Source organism: Macaca fascicularis, chromosome 19, assembly GCF_037993035.2.
Source record: "Macaca fascicularis isolate 582-1 chromosome 19, T2T-MFA8v1.1".
Taxonomy (NCBI): domain Eukaryota; kingdom Metazoa; phylum Chordata; class Mammalia; order Primates; family Cercopithecidae; genus Macaca; species Macaca fascicularis.
Genome location: NC_088393.1, coordinates 49,171,016 through 49,187,809, shown reverse-complemented (window position 1 = coordinate 49,187,809; position 16,794 = coordinate 49,171,016). Strand labels below are relative to the sequence as shown.

General features: G+C 53.3%; 1 protein-coding gene across 50 annotated transcripts in view; it reads left to right on the top strand.

Annotated features, from left to right (window-relative positions):
• POU2F2 (POU class 2 homeobox 2) overlaps positions 1-16,794 on the top strand; it is a 110,905-nt gene that overhangs the window by 66,380 nt on the left and 27,731 nt on the right. For 37 of the 50 annotated variants that reach the window (XR_012427639.1, XR_012427638.1, XR_012427637.1 and 34 more), the window contains exons 1-4: positions 2,906-2,971; positions 12,801-12,866; positions 12,999-13,033; positions 13,194-13,250. Coding sequence is in view for 46 of the 50 variants with exons in the window: in XM_074023754.1 (XP_073879855.1) it covers positions 2,944-2,971; positions 12,801-12,866; positions 12,999-13,033; positions 13,194-13,250 (186 nt within the window). In the remaining 4 variants the exon portion in view is untranslated. Of the gene's footprint in view, positions 1-2,905; positions 2,972-4,804; positions 4,962-5,838; positions 12,691-12,800; positions 12,867-12,998; positions 13,034-13,193; positions 13,251-16,794 lie in introns of those variants that run through there. The other 13 variants (XM_074023752.1, XM_045379502.3, XM_045379500.3 and 10 more) reach the window with 3 other exon arrangements.

The following is a 16,794-nucleotide window of genomic DNA, read 5'->3' as shown; positions in this document are numbered from 1 at the left end:
GGAGACTGGGCAGAGGGAGGTGGGTGTCATTGAGTCTTGGGCCCAAGTTCATCTCTTGGCCCAGCCATGGACTCGGAGTGTGGCCTGAGGCTTGGTCTCTCTGTCTCCTGACAAGCTAGGGGTCTGAGGGGCCTCTCTGAGCTCCCACATGCTATAGCCTTACAGATGAGGGCAGTGCCTATGGGAAAAGAACCCTTGGGTCCCCTCACAGAGCAAGGATGATGCTGGGGGCTGAGTAGAGAGATCGCCAAAGCAGCAGGCATTTAGAGAGAGGCTGGGGAACTGAGCCACAGAGAGGATCCCCAGGGGTGGCCAAGAGGAAGAGGCCATGGCTGGGGGGCCCTGAGGGGTGAAGAATCTCACGCTGCTGTCCCCGGTGGGCTGGCTGCTCCCCACCACCACTCCCCGCCGGGCCCCCGGGGGACCTCGCTCTAATAATGTATTTGATCGACTCGCCGGCCGCGTACAAGCGATTATTGTCTTGTCGGGAGTCAAACGTATCGATCCAGCGAGAAATATGAGCGGAGCAATGGGGCCCGCGTGTCAGTTACCAGCCCCGCTGGCCCTGGGGAGCCCCCTACGTCTCCTTTAATTACCGCTCAGCCCTGAGCCCAGCCTGGCCTCCCCTGTGCTGCCTCCCTCCTAGCTCCCTGCACCTCAAGTGGCCCCCACTGCTTCCCAGCTCCCATGCCCTACCTGCCTCGCTCAGCATGGCTTGAGGACTCTTCTGTGGCAATGAGGCCACCATCTCCCCCTGCCTGAGTCTCCCTGTTCCAGCTGCCAGGTTATACCCACCCAGTGTGTTCCAAACTCCGTCCCTCTATCCTCTCTCAGGCAGGCCCATCCTCCTTCAGGATGCCCTCACCAGGCCCAGCTCTGGTCTGAGGCACTGAGAATGGAGCCAGCATAGGAGGCGAGAGGTATGGGGTTGTTTCATCTTTCAGGGAGCGTATACAGCCTTCCCCGGCTCCAGGACTGAACTGCAGACCTGGCCATACTGGAAGTGGGTGGTCCTTCTCTGCCGGCTCTAGGGGGCTGGAATGGGGTCACATCCAAAACCGTGCTCCTGACATGGATGATGTTGAATCTGTCCAGGGTGGAGCATAGGGGTGGCTGGTGAGGTTTTGCCCGCCCCCCCCCACAATGTCCTATAGCCCCATTTCTAAGCCCCCCAAAACAAATCCTAACTGAAAACAAAGCTTACTGCGTAAATGTCGCTTTGAGACAAGGCTCCAGTACCCACCGCCATTAGGCTGCTGTCGGGAAGACCCTCATGTATAGAAATCCTGTGGCCAGTTTCTGTGTGGTCTGTGGATCTCCTCTGTGAAATGGTCTTTACAATACGGGATGTTGTGGATTGTAGATGCCTGGAAACAGTCCCCTCTCGTGTGCATATATGAGAACTGCCAGTCCTTCCTGTTGTGCCCACCTGCCTGCCTGGGCGTGTCTGGGTGCACAGGGCACGTGTGCAGTCAGGGGAGGGCACTCCTGTAGTTCTGCCTGTAGTATGCCCTTTCCGAGTGTGCCTGTGTGTGAGTGGGTGCGAGTGGCCAGGATGCATGCCTGGGCATATATGTGTAGAAGTGCCCTTGTGCCCATGGGTCCATGTGAGGGAGTAGAGCGGGTATCAGTATATGGGAGTGACCATCGTCAGCAGGGAGGGCTGGTGTTAGGGCCTGTGCACATAGATGTGTTCATGCACGTCTGTGTGTGTACGTGTGTGTGTGTGAAGTGCTGTGCTCCATCTGTAGAAATATTTGTGTGTGGGTGGGTGAGTCTAGGCGTCTGTGCATGCACCTGTGGTTTAGGGGCTCCCCCAGCCACGGCGCGCAGCATGTCTTGCGGAGCCCAGGCGGGCAGGTGGGGTGTCTGGAGACGCCAGGCAGCCCCACAGCCTCAGACCTCGGGACCAAGAGGAGGATGAGGGCAGCGGACTCGGGCGCGCCTTTGTCTGAGCTGCGGTGCGCTGGGAGTCCTGCGCCTTTGTGTGACCCTCGCAGGTGTGCGCGCGGGGGTGTTGGGGGGGTGTTGGGGAGGGGAGTGGAGGGAGGGGTTCCCTCCTCCGCAGCCGGCCCCGCCCTCCGGGCCATTGGCTGGGCGCTGCCGCCCTCTGGCGGGCTCGGAGGGAAGCGCTGACCTGGGAGCATCGCAGCGCGAAGAGCCAGCTGGCAGCCCGGGGACCTGGTGCTCCCCTCCACCGGAGCCGCCTCGGGCGCCCGCATTTGGCCGGCGATTTATTGTAGCTCCAGGCCAAGTCCCCTATCCACCATTCCCACTACCACTGCCCACGGGCACCACTTCCTCCCAATGGTGACACCCAACAGCTCACCTGCAGATAGGCGCAGGGCTTGCTTGATCTTCCCTGCCGTGGCGTGCTTTTAAGCTTCAACGCTTCTTGGCTCTGGGCCCTTGGGAAAGCTACTGCTCACCTCTCTGATCCTCAGTCTTTTCATCTGTAAAATGGAGCAAATAACAGTGACCACCTCATTGGAGATAGCACCTGTCAAAAGTGAGGCACAGGGTCAGGCATCGGCAAAGCCCTGTCTCCAGTGAGCTGCTGGCTAGTGTTCTAATGTTGTTACTATTGTGGACCCACCTTCTCTCCCAGACCCATTCCCTGTCCCAGATTTGTTTGCCTCCATGGGAGCGATAGAAGCCGGGGGCAACAGTTTCAGGCACCTCCCGGATCGCTGCTGTAGGAGTCGGCTCTTCTAGCCTGCTTATCCTCTGCCCCACTAGCCCCCACCCCCCAACACACACACATGATTTGGGGTGGGCCAGGCTGCCGGGGCGGGTCTGTGGGCCAGGGTATTTTCCCTTCCGAAGGGGGCGGACCGGCCCTGTGGTTTCCTCCCTGAGTGACTTCCGGCAGGGAGGGCTCGGCCCCCAGAGAGGGTGGGGAGATGACACAGTTGTTCCCCCAGCCCTGGCGGGGCGGGCAGCATGGTTCACTCCAGCATGGGGGCTCCAGGTAAGGGGGCTGGTGCCTGCGCCACTGCTCAGAGGACAGGCAGCACATTTAGGTTTGCTCTGCGGGCCCTCCCTGCCCCTCCTCCTCAGCTGTCTCCATTGTCCTTCTCTGTACTCTAGCAACTCCCTCTCTCCCATGCCTGGTCTCCTCCAACCCCCACAGCTCCTCTTTGCCCTCCCGTTCCACATCAGGCACTGGAACTTCCAACCTCTTCTTTTCTCTGTTGCCCTGTTCGGAAGGGTCTGGGGACAGGAGGGAGGGAGCTGGGTGTTGGTAGCGGGCCCTCATGTGGAGAACCAGTGGGGTGGGTGACATGGGCGATCCTTGGATAAGGGCTGCAAAGGGATTGGAATGCCAAGTTGCTGGACTTGGGGGATGTCATTCCCTTTTGAGTGTGTGTGTGCACATCTGGTACGGGTGTGTGTGTGCATGTGTGTGTGCAGTAGTTCTGAGTGCTCTGAGTGGGACTGCTCTGTGCTTGTGAGTGTGGGGGGCTGTTGTGTGTGGCATTGTGGGGTGATAATCGCCTGGCTCACTTCTTCACCTCATTCACCTCAGACGTCACCTCCTCAGGGCAGCCTTCCCTGACCTCCCCATCTAAATTGGCACTGATCCTGTCACTCTCAGTTCCCTCACCCTGCTTTATCTTTTCTTCACGGCACTTATCACTGTTGGGAATTTCATTATGTGTTTGTTTGTGTGCTTATTAAATGCCTTCTCCACCAAATGTCAGTTGACTGAGTGAATATTGCGCGCCAGGCACGGTACAAGGTGGTGATGGCTGTTACTCAGCAGTGTTGATGGGAGTCTTAAATGAGATAATACATGTAGCATGCTTAGCACAGTGCCTGGAACATGGCAAGCACTCAGCCCTACATGCCTGTTTCATTTGTGGCTGTGTAGGCATGACCATGGGCGTGAGTCTTGGTTTGGTGGTATGTGCTGTCCTATATGTGCCATTGTGTGTGGGTATCCCCGTGTCCTCCACCAACATGTATCTATTGAGCAGTTCTGTCTTGGGTGTTGGAAATACAGTGGAAAGGGTAGCTCAGGTCTGTTCGCCTGGAGCTCCCAGTTTATTGGAGAAGACAGACCTGTCACCAATGACAACACAGACAGGTCAGGGCTGGGATGGGGGAGGTCCAGACAGAGGGGTCAAGGGCTGGGGTGGGGGAGGCTCAGGCAGAAGGGTCAGGGTTGGGGTGGGGGGCAGAGGCAGAGGGGTCAGGGGTGGGATGGGGGGACAAAGAGGGGTTGGGGCTGGGTTGAGGGAGGCCCAGACAGAGGGGTCGGTGCTGGGGTGGGGGAGGCCCAGGTAGAGGGGTCAAGACTGGGGTGGGGGAAGCTCAGGCAGAGGGATCAGGGCTGGGATGGGGGGATGTCAGTAGAGGGGTTGGGGCTGGTATGGGGGAGGCCCACACAGAGGGGTCAGGGCCAGGATAGGGGAACATAGGTAGAGGGATTGGGCCAGGACAGGGAGGTATTAGGGGATTGTAGGAGCCCTGAAAACATGTGATTTAGTTGGTAGAGTATCAAGGAGAGCTTCCTGGAGGAAGAGGGTGTCTGAGCAGGGATATGAAGGATGAGTGGGTATGAGCAAGCAAAGGCGGTGAGGAGGGGGGTGGGATGAAAAGAAGACTATTTGCAGGGTGACATGTGTTTATTTGTTGAGGTGACTGTGTATGCAACTGTGTGTATGTATGTGTGTCCATACCGTGTAGACACAGAGATCCTGGGTGTCTGCTCCCACTGACTCATTCCTCTCTGGGGTTAAATGGGGACCTCAGAGGTGCTGAGCAGTAGGCTAAACTCTTTACTTGGGATTTCTCACAGAACAGCCCTGCCTGGGAAGACTGGGGTGGATTTTCCCTGCCTGGACATGAATTAATACACTGTGTGACTGTGGGCAGATCATTCACCCTGCCTGTTCTCAGACTCCACACCTGTGAACTGGGTTCAGAGGTCAGCCCTGGCCATCTTCCAGGATGAGGTGACTCTGGGTGTATGTGTGTGCACTTGTGTGTGTGCGTGTGTGTGACTCTGTGTGAACATGTGCATGTCTGGGTGTGTACCTCTGGCTGGACTGGTGTGACTTGGTGTGAGAACGTGTGTAAGTACATGTGTGTAAGTACATGTGTGCGTACACATGTCTGAGTCTATGAGTGACTGGGTATAGTATATAAGGGGGGTGTCTGTGTGTCTATCTGTATTCGACTCTGGGTGTGTGAGTTTTGTGTACTTCTTGTGTGTGTCTGGCTGGCTGTGTGTCACTCAGTGTGACAGTGTGTGTAAGTACATGTGTGTACACACATCTGGGTGTGTGTTTTGCATATATGCCCGTGGCATCGTGTATGGGCATGTGTCGTATCTGCAAACCTGTTCACATTCCTGTCTGGAATCTGTGCACATCAGTTTCTTGTAGTGTGTTGGCCAGGGCCTTGCCTGGCTGTGGCCATGGGGTGTGTACTGTTGGCAGCTCTTGCCTGCTGTCAGCGCAGCTGTGGGGCCACCTCTCTTGTTGTGTCTGCTGCCCGTATCTCCATCCCTCCCTCCTGACAGCTCAGAAATGTTCACTCCCTTGAGGCCACCCAGGGACAGCTGTGGGGTGGGGAGGGGTGAGGTGCTGCTTCTGGGGAGGACGGGGACTCGGCCAGCTGGGCCCACAGAGGTTCCCGGCAGCACCAACCTGCCCACAGGGGCTCCCAGGCCGTACCCTTAATTGAAGCGGGCTGCGGAGGCAGGGGACCCAGGGGACAGGACAAGTGGGGCCAGGAGGGGTGAGGGGCAGTCCTTGGGTCCTCTATATTTAGCCCCATTTTCGGTAAGTGCTAACGAGAAGCTGGTCTAAGTCTGCTAAAACTGGCGGGGGGAAATGCAGAGGAGAAGTGAAAGTCCGGGGAGGGAGGAGTGGGAGGGCGGAGAGGACCCAGAGTCCTAGGCCTGGGGCAGTCGGGCAAGCGAGTGTGAGCTCAGGGCTGGGCAGCCCTAGTTGTGGAGGGTGGGGGGCTCTGACCTGAGGAAGGTGGGATTCAAGGGGCAACATGGCTCCAAGGGACCTAGTAGGGCTATGCATTGCTTTTTCTCTTCCAGTTCCCTTAAAATATTACACATTACCTATGATGAGGGGTGGAAATGGCCATACATAACCAACCAATTTTTTATGTGTGAATGAGGCTTTGAGAGGAGCTTCTGAAGGTGCCAGGGGATGGAGCACATTAGAATCACCTGGAGGGGGCTTATGCCTGTAATCTCAGCAGTTTGGGAGGCCGAGGTGGGCGGATCACTTGAGGTCAGGAGTTTGAGACCAGCCTGCCCAACATGGCGAAACTCTGTCTCTACTAAAAATACAAAAATTAGCCAGGCATGGTGGTGCATGCCTGTAATTGCAGCTACTCAGGAGGCTGAGGCAAGAGAATCGCTTGAACCCAGGAGGCAGAGGTTGCAGTGAGCCGAGATCATACCATTGCACTCCAGCCTGGGCAACAGTGAGACTCCATCTAAAAAGAGAATCACCTGGAGGGACTTTTAAATATCTGGATGCCCAAGTCACACCCTGTACCACTGAAATCAGAGAGTCTAGGGTGGGAACAGGCATCAATATTTCTGTAGAGTTGAGTGATAGGCAATGGGCTTCTCTGCCTGGGCTGAGGCTAAAGCTGAGCCATTTGACGGACCCTCCAAGTCCATGGTTGCTGGTGCCCTGGAGTCCCTGTTAAGGCATCATTTGGCTTTTAGTCCACGGTGGAAATGGGGCTCCCTGTTCATTTCTGGTGGAAATAATCTGACCCTTCTCTCAGATTGAGCTCTGATAGGGGAGGTGGAAAGAGAAAGGACAAAGGGTAGCAGTTGGCCATTTTGTTGTGGCCCAACCAAGTGTAGGGCAGGGGGTATGCAGGGATATGTAGGAGTGGTTGGAAGAATTTGGGGAGAATAAGGGTAACAGAATGGTGAAAAATTTTCCCTCAAACCATTCTTGTCTTTCCAGCCACTGTCCCTGCAGAGGAAATCTTACCTTAAAGATTTGTTAAGATTTCTTGGGGATGTTGGGTGACAGTAGCAATAGGAGTTTGTTTTAGACAGGATTGGGCCCTGGTCAGTTAGGGGATTCTTTAATGCATTCATTCATTCCAAAGACATACTCCTAGGCCTGTGCAGCAATGACTCCAGCCTGGGCTCCTGTGGAGCCGACAGTTGGGGTGGAGGTCTCTGCCCGGGATGATCAGGATGTGATGGAGAACAGTACAGGGGCAATGAAGCCCAGAGGAGACAGACACTGACCATCTGGGGAATCAGGGAATACTTCACAGAGGAGGTGACATGTGAGCTGGACCTTCAAGAGGAGCAAGAGTTTGCCAGTAGAGAAGGAAAAGGTCAACCAAGTGGGAGAGGAGCAGAGGCAAAGGCCTGGGGGAGGGAGATCAGGACCTTGGGGCCACTGATCCACATGTCTTCTGCTGGGCAGTGTTTAAGAAGTTGAGATCAGACCTGCCCTTGAAAAATTCCCGGTCTGATAGGGGAGACATACTGGGGCCCGGCTAGCTACGGTCAGCGTCTAAGACAGTGACAAGGGGAGGTGCTAGGGTAGGGGGAGCTGGAGAGAGACCTGGCTGGTAGCTGGAGGCATCAAGGTGGTTGTTTCATAGAAAACAGAGCTTATGGCCGGGCGCAGTGGCTCACGCCTGTAATCCCAGCACTTTGGGAGGCTGAGGTGGGCGGATCATGAGGTCAGGAGATTGAGAACATCCTGGCTAACACAGTGAAACCCCTTCTCTACTAAATATACAAAAATTAGCTGGTCGTGGTGGCACACACCTGTAATCCCAGCTACTTGGGAGGCTGAGGCAGGGAACTGCTTGAACCCGGGAGACCTCCGGAGCTTGCAGTGAGCCGAGATCGCACCACTGCACTTCAGCCTGGGCAGCACAGTGAGACTCTATCTCAAAAAAAAAAAAGAAAAAAAAGAAAGAAAAGAAAACAGAGCTTATGCTGGGTTCTGAAGGATGAGTTGGGGGTCACCATGTAGACAGATTGGGGAACAGTGTTCCAGGCAGAGGGAACAGCCCATGCCAAGGCCTCAGGAAATGTTTTAAATGGCAGAGTGCGGCTTGGTGCCTCACACCTGTAATCCCAGCACTTTGGGAGGACATGGCAGGAAGATCATTTGAGCCCAGGAGTCTGAGACCAGCCTGGACAACATAGAGACCCATCTCTACAAAAAAAAAAAAAAAATTTTTTTAATTAACTGGATGTGGTGGTGCACACCTGTGGTCCCAGCTACTCAGGAGGCTGAGGCAGGAGGATAGCTTGACCCCAGTAGGTCGAGGCTGCAGTGAGCCGTAATTGTGCCACTGCGTTCCAGCCTGGCTGACAGAGCAAGACTCTTGTCTTAAAAAATAAATACAATAAAATAAATAGCAGGGAGACAGTAGGACAGGGATGGGGAGTAGTAGGAGACAGAGACTGCTGCAGAGAGGGACATTCAGCAAACAGTTACAACCCGTTCTGGGCTTGTGATGCTGGGGACCCAGTGATGAGTCAGACCAGGCCTGTTGCCTTGGTCTTGTGGGGAAGGAACCTGGACACAGACGGTCACAGCTGGGGGCTCAGGGATGGGACAGCAGGAGGGCAGGGGCTGTGAGAGGCTGTCTTAGTTTGCTAGGGCTTCCACAGCAAAGTACCACAGACTAGGTGACTGAAATAAGAGAAATTCATTCTCACAATTATGGAGGCTGTAAGTTAGAGAAGAGGAGAGGATATCAGCAGGGTTGGCCTCTTCCAAGGCCTCTCTTCTTGGCTTGTGGTCAGCTAGTCTTCTCCTGGGTCTTCATATGGTCTTCCCTCTGTTCCCATCTGTGACCTAATTCCCTCTTCTTCTTCTTCTTCTTCTTCTTCTTTTTTCTATTCTTTTTTTTTTTTTTTTTTTTTTTTTTGAGACGGAGTCTTGCTTTGCCACTCAGGCTGTAGTGCAGTGGTGCGATCTCGGCTAACTGCCACCTGCCACCTCCGCCTCCCGGGCTCAAGCGATTCTCCTACCTCAGCCTCCTGAGTAGCTGGGATTACAGGTGCACACTACCACACCTGGCTAATTTTTGTATTTTTAGTAGAGATAGGATTTCACCATGTTGGTCAGGCTGGTCTTGAACTCCTGAACTGGTGATCTGCCCACCTCGGCCTCCCAAAGTGCTGGGATTACAGGCATGAGCCACTGCTCCCGGCCCCCTCTTCTTAAAAGGATGCCAGTCAGATTTCAGTAAGTCCACCCTAATGACCTTATTTTACCTTAAGTGTGTCTTTAAAGACCCTATCTCCAAATACAATTACATTCTGAGGTACCAGGAATTAGGACTTCAGTGTATGAATTTTGGGAGATGCAACTCAGCCCATAGCAGAGGCTAAGGATGAGTGTGGACTTGCTGGGCTGGCAGTGGGGTCTGAGCCTGGCCTGATCTGTGGGTGGGAGAGGGATGCCCAGCTAGCTGGGAGTGTGGAACCTGCACAGTCTGCTGTCTGTCAAGCAGAACCCCCAAGCAGGGGGAGATGCTCAACGTGGTTGAAGAGCACGGTGCATGAGCTGCAAGAGAAAAGCAGTACAGGGTGGTGGGCCAACCCCTGGAGGCCAGGCCCATCAGCCTGGTTGTTTCTCCAGGAGATAGGGAGGAGCCAGGAAAGGATTGCCCTGAGGCAATGTGGAGCTCCGCCTGACGGAAGGGGGCCAGAGGAGGCTGGGGCTGCAGTTTTAGGAATGCTAGCAGGGGTGGGATTTAGGACCAGGTTAGAGTTAGTGGTTGTCTGAAGTAGGGCTAAGGTCTGGGTGAATCAGAGCTAGGATCAGGCAGGATTCCCTCCTTTACTGCTCCAGAGTCAGGATACATTTGCCGCCCAGCTCCCTTCTTGTCCTTCTTATATCTTGTATCAGTAGCCATTTAATGCCCTGTCCCCAGGGCCAGGAAACAGGACCTGAGCTCTGGTAGCATCCTGGGCACCCACTCCCCACCCCCACCCTCAGCAGTCTGCATCTTTTTTTTTTTTTTTTTTTTTTTTGAGACAGAGTCTCTCTCTGTTATCCAAGCTGGAGTGCAGTGGTGCAATCACGGCTCCCTGTAGCCTCAACATCCTGGGCTCAAGCGATCTTCCCATCTTAGCCTACTGAGTAGCTGGGACTGCAGGTGCCCACCACCATCATGCCCGGCTAACTTTTTTATTTTTTGGAGAGACGGGGATTTCACTATGTTGCCCAGGCTGGTCTCAGACTCCTGGCCTCAAGTTATCTACCTGCCTTGGTGCAGTGTGCATTTAATGGGACTGTGTGCTGGCTTTTTTGCTTTTTAGCTTTTAAATGTTTTCTTGCTGTTAAAACATAATGTATATAAAGTGTTCAAATTTTAAGTGTACAGCTTGATGAATTTTTGCATATGTAAGGACCCTGTAACCACCAAACAAGATCCTTTCTCACCTGCTGCAGGCTCATGCCCTTCCCCAGTCAGTACCCCCAAGGTGCTCACTCATCTGACCGTGATCATCTGCTATCAGCTTGCCTGTTTTTGAATTTCCTGTAATTGGAATCATAAATTACGTCTGCCTTTGTGTTTGGCATCTTTCATTCAGCCTCATGTCTCCAAGCTTCGGCCATGTGTATGAAGCAGGAGTTTGTTCTTTTTCATTACTGTGGCGTATTTCATTGTATGGACATACCACATTTTGTTTATCCATTCACCTGTTGATGGCCCCTTGGGCTGTTTCCAGTTTGGGGCTGTTATGAAAAGACTGCAGAAGCATTTCTGCCTATGTCCTTTGATGGGCAGGACACGTGTTTCTTTTGGGCAGATGTCCAGGAGTGGACGTGCTGCATCTTAGGGAGAGGGCATCTTTTCAACTTTTCTGAATGGAGCTTGTATCGATTTACACTCCTACCAGCAATGCACGACCTGTCTTTTTAATTAGGAATTTAAAACTCAAGCAGCATTTCACATTGAATAATCCTCAATTGCAAGATTTCTAGACTTTTTTTTTTTTTTTTTTTTGCAGTTGCTGAGTTCTTCCTATTTCCTATCCCTCACTTTAGCTCCATTCTTTTTTTTTTTTTTTTTTTTTGAGACAGGGTCTCACTCTGTCACCTACGCTGGAGTGCAGTGGTGCAGTCACAGCTCACTGTAGCCTTCACCTCCTGGGTTCAAGCAATTCTCCTGCCTCAGCCTCCCCAGTAGCTGGGACTACAGGTGCATCCCACCGTGCCCAGCTAATTTTTGTATTTTTAGTAGAGATGGGGTTTCTCCATGTTGCCTAGGCTGATCTTGAACGCCTGGGCTCAAGAGGTCTGGCCACCTCAGTCTCCCAAAGTGCTGGGATTGCAGGCGTGAACCACTGTGCCTGGCCTAGCTGTCTTCTTTAAGTATCTTGGTGCAGAGCACACTAGAGCTGGACAGCTCCTTTAGTAGGGGTGGGGTCATGGTTTAGGTAGGGATTTTGGAGTGAGTTGTGGGAAGAGTTTGGATCAGGGACAGGGTCTCAGTACAGTTGGGAATCAAGGTCAGATGAAGGACTTGAACCATCTGGGCACAACTTGGGATTCAAGGTGAGTAAGTGGACTAAGGATGGGTCAGGCTGAAGCCCAGATTTGTCCTGGGGTCGAGGACCAGGAAGGGTTGCATTCAGTTTCAGGATGAGCTTGGGCGAGGGGACTGTTGGAGATGAGATGGCTGGAAGTCAGGACTGGGGCCATTAGACTACAGTGGATCTGATTACAAGTAGGAGCCCTGGAGTCATGAAGACCAGGGGTCCAGTCAGGGCATGTCTACTGTCTTGCCGTGCTTTTGGGGAGGTGACATCCTTTCTTGGAGCCTCAGTTTCCTCCTCTGTAAAACATGGTAATATTAGCACTAACCACTAATGTGAGCTGTGAGTCATATCTAGCTCTGTGCTTGGCACTGGTGAGCACTCGCCTTTCTGTGAAAAGTATCGGAGCATTTTGAGGACAGGCATTTGTCTACGTGGGTTTATGTCTCCTGGTGCCCAGCTTGCTGCCTGCCACCCTCCCTTGGCTGCCTCCTTTCATTTCCTGGGCCTAGGGAGCTATAGAATGGGGTTGTATTACAGGGGTGGACTTAAGGCTTGAGGGTTCAAGCCTGAAGTCCCAGATCAGGTTTCGATTGGAGGACAAGCTCAGGGGTAGAGCTGAATGGGGCTGGGGTTACAGAGGATCAGGGTGGATCTGCTAGGCGGGTGTGCTTAAACATAAGAAGAAAGGCCAGGTGGGAGTGAGATGTGGACGGGGAAAGTGGTGGGGTGGGGAGAGGGCCAGAGGGTGGCTGAATCACACACACTCAGAGATCTGACAACTGCCTCCTTTGGGGACGCTGCAGCCCCATCACATCTCTGAGGCCCCACTCAGAGTGGAAAACATGTCTCACCCGAAACCTGGTAGGGCAGGACGGGAGCCTGGGCGGCCCGCCGCAGGAGGAGGCCCAAGGCTGCTCTCCCTCCTTTGGGACGTCACCAGCCTCCTCCTGGGCAGCTGATACCTTCTCACGACCACCTTCCACCTCCTGCCCTGCCCTATGCTGCACTGTGGATAACACCCCTCTGTCACTTTCTGGAGGAGTGAAAGGATAAGGCCAGATCCCCCAAGGCTTGAGGGCTGTGTCTCATCTTGCCAGAGGAGGGCAGAGGCCCAGAACGGAGGACATGTCTCTTGGGAAGAGACACTTCCAAGGTGGCTGGGGGTAAGGGGGGAATTTGGGGGAAAGGCTCGGGGAGTGTGGTGGAACGGGGGCCCGAGAGCCCTCCTGGCTTCCCCTCCTTCACCCCACTTCCATTCCTCCTCTGTCCCCAGAAATAAGAATGTCTAAGCCCCTGGAGGCCGAGAAGCAAGGTCTGGACTCCCCATCAGAGCACACAGGTGGGTGGGCAGGGAGCAGGGGGGCAGGGGTCACCATGGGCAGGGGAAGTGGGGCAGATGGGAAGAGGGCTGGGAGGGGATAGGTGTGGTGGGGGTGGCTGATGACAGCACATCCTTTCCCTCTCTTTGCAGACACTGAAAGAAATGGACCAGACACTAATCATCAGGTTAGGAGGGAGTGGATAAGCGGGAGGGGATGGGGAGGAATGGGGAGAGGGGTCAGAGGGGGCTGCGTGCCACCTGTGGTAGGAGGACAGGGAGCTGGGGTGGTCAGAAGCTGCTTCACTGCACTATTCCCATCCCCTTGCCCCTACTTTCTCTTTGCAGAACCCCCAGAATAAGACCTCCCCATTCTCTGTGTCCCCAACTGGCCCCAGCACAAAGGTAAGCACCTGTCGGAACAGCCAGGGAAGCGGGCAGCGCTTGGAAGAGGGTCCTCAGGAGGCCTGCCTCAGTCCCAGGGCTGAGAGAGCACTGAGCCTTGGTACCTTGGTAACGAGGTTCCTCCCGCCCCTTCTCACTCTTGGGCTCCCACCCCAGGCCTGTGACTCACGCAGGCTCCTTCCCCTTCCCTAGGGGGTGGGGGTGGCCAGGGAAATCCCCCCCAGAGCCCCAGGGCGATGAACAACAGGAAGCCAAAGGCCCGCCCCCATCCCAACTTCCCTGACCCAACAGGGGCCTGCACCACCCCCTGTCCCCCAATATACACATTTAGTGGCCAGCTGAGGTGGGGGTGGGGGGCTGGCACCAGTTGAGGATAGCTGTAGGGATGCAGGAGGAGAGAATGACAGGGAGGCCGGAAGCAGCCAGGCAGTGCAAATTCCACATCCAGATGGGGCCCTGTGCCTGGCATTCTGGGCTTCTTGGGGTTTGCTTGGGCCCCGGGCTCCACCCTCCATCCTGGTCCAGGGGTATCAGGCAGGTCCAGAGGCTTGAAGGTAGCACTGGATGTGGGGGCAGAGAAGGTGTGAGCAAGACTCCAGACCCTGACCAGCGGTGGCTGAGGGATGGGGTGGGAGGCTGGGAACTGCTCCCCACCCTGCTACAGCTTTGCTCTGTGACCATGGGAAAGTCACTTCCCCTCTCTGGGCCTCTCAGTTTCCTCTTCGGTATCATTGGTCAGGGGGGAGGGGGCAGTCGGATGGGATGGCCTCTGTGGTTGCCTCCATGTCTGGTGTACCCCCCTGCCACCGTGAGAGGGGAGGACAAAAGTGCTTTGTGAATGGGTGTCCTGCTTCTGTGCTGAGCACTTTGAACGGCATCCAGTGGAGACGGGCTCTCGATCTTGACCTCCTTGACCCTCTGATGGCAGGTTTGGCTCTTGCCTTAGCCCTCAGAGCACAGTGTCTATCCATTGCCCCCACCCTGTCCTCAGTTGAATCAGATATTTCCACTCTGTTCTCAGACTGGAAGCAGGCTTTCTTCTTTTGGGGATGCCAGTGGGACCAAGGGAAAGAAGGTTTCTCCCTCCCCTTCCTGGCCTCGGGCTCTGTCCACAACTCGCCCTGTTTCTCTGGCCTTTGCCGCTCAGCTTCTCTCCATCTCTTCTGTCTCAGTCTTTCCCTAACTGAAGTGATTCATGTGCTCCTGTCACGGTCTCAGGCATAAGACCACTGTGTGCAACTATTTACATATAATTTTGTTAATTGGCTCGATTTTTTAAAAAAACACCTTATTATGGAAAATGTGAAGTGGATACAGAAATAGGGAGAAGGGTATAATGAAAATAAACCCCCTAGATAGCCATCAATCAGCTTCAACAATTACCAGCTCATGAACTGGCTTGCTTTTCAACAGCTTTTTAAATAAATGTTTTTTAAATGGAAATTTCACAAATGGAAAACCAGAATCACTTGCCACGGAAATAAATACGATGATTATTAAAATTTACCCAGAGTCTCTTGTGTGCCGAAGGGTCTAAACCTCAGAGGCCTGTTCTCTGCTTATTAAAAGAGGAGATTAGGGCTGGGTACGGTGGCTCATGCCTGTATTCCCAACACTTTGGGAGACAAAGCAGGCGGACTGAGGTCAGGAGCTTGAGACCAGCCTGGCCAACATGATGAAACTTCAACTCTACTAAAAATACAAAAATTAGCTGGGCATGGTGGTGAGTGCCCGTAATCCCAGCTACTTGGGAGGCCGAGGCATTTTGGAGAATTGCTTGTGCCCAGGAGGTAGAGGTTGCAGTGAGCCGAGATTGCACCACTGCACTCCAGCCTGGGCAACAGAGGGAGACTCCAGCTCAAAAAAAAAAAAAAAAAAAAAAGAAACGGTGATTAGGCCAGGTGCAGTGGCTCAAGCCTGTAGTCCTAACACTTTGGGAGGCCAAGGTGGGTAGACTGCTTGAGCTCAGGAGTTCTCAAGACCAGCCTGGTCAACATAGTGAGACCCTGTCTCTACAGAAAATACAAAAATTAGCTGGGTGTGCACACCTGTAGTCCCAGCTACTTGAGACTGAGGCAGGAGGATCGCTTGAGTCTGGGAAGTCGAGGCTGCAGTGAGCCATGATGGTGCCAGTGCACTCCAGCTTGGGTGACACAGCAAGACCCTGTCTCAAAAAAAATTAAATTAAAATAAAAGTGGAGATTAGCTAGTATTGGACAGATGGTAAAGACATTCAAGCACTAGTCAGAGACTGTAAGATAACCAGAAACAATGAAAAAGCACTGAAAAGGGAATAGTGTACTTACCATGGCATTCAACATTATTTTTAAAAAGCTTTTTTTTTTTTTTTGAGATGGAGTCTCGCAGTGTCGCTCAGGCTGGAGTGCAATGGCATGATCTCGGCTCACTGCAACCTCTGCCTCCTGGGTTCAAGCGATTTTTGAGTCGGAGTCTCGCTCTGTTGCCCAGGCTGGAATGCAGTGGCGCAATCTCGGCTCACTGCACCTCCACTTCCCGGGTTCAAGTGATTCTCTTGCCTCAGCCTCCCGAGTTACTGGGATTACAGGTGTGTGCCACCATGCCTGGCTAATTTTTGTATTTTCAGTAGAGACAGGGTTTCACCATGTTGGCCAGGCTGGTCTTGAACTCCTGACCTCAAGTGACGCTCCCGCCTCAGCCTCCTAAAGTGCTGGGATTAAGGGGTGAGCCACCATGCTCAGCCTGTTTTTTAAAAAACTTTGTATTAAAATATGATACACATTAAAAACACACATAGATCTTCAATGTATGACTCTGCGAACTTTCAGAAACTTAGCACACCCATGTCACTAGCACCAGATCAAGAAGCAGAGCACGACCAACCTTCCAGAGGCCCTTAATACCCTTGCCAGGGATAGCCACTACCCTGACTTCTCATACTCAGTGTCATTTCATGCTGCATCTCTACAGCACTTTCTTTTTCTTTCTTTTTTTTTTTAACCTCTCTCTCTCTCTCTCTCTTTTTTTTTTAAGAGACAGTGTCTTGCTCTGTTGCCCAGGCTAGTCTCAAACTCCTGGCCTCAAGCAATCCTCCTGCCTCGGCTTTCCAAAATGCTGGGATTACACCACACTTGGCCTCTGTAGCTCTTAAACTTTCTAATGCTTATATTCCATAATTTGGGACATGCCATTCACTGTCTATTATTTGGCCTTTCCTTGGCCTCTGTGTCCCCATTTCAAATATCACCCCCCTGCCAACACGCTGTGTCATTTTGCCCAAGTTGCTTTCCCTCTCTGGGCTTCCTTTTACAAAATGGTGTTGGGCTATCAGGCTGAAGGATGATCCCACTGTCCACTTTAGGCCTGAGGGTATGTAATCCATCAGGCCATGCCTTCTCCCACCACTGTGTGTGCTTCAGCCAATAGGCCTTTCGGCCAACAGCTGCTGTTGTCTGGCTTTTTACCTAGGAGCGGAAGAGGCCAGGGTGGCTCCATGCTGGTGGTCTGTTCTGTGTGTATGGTGCAGATGTGTCCATATCATATTCAGAGAGACATGGAGAGGCTT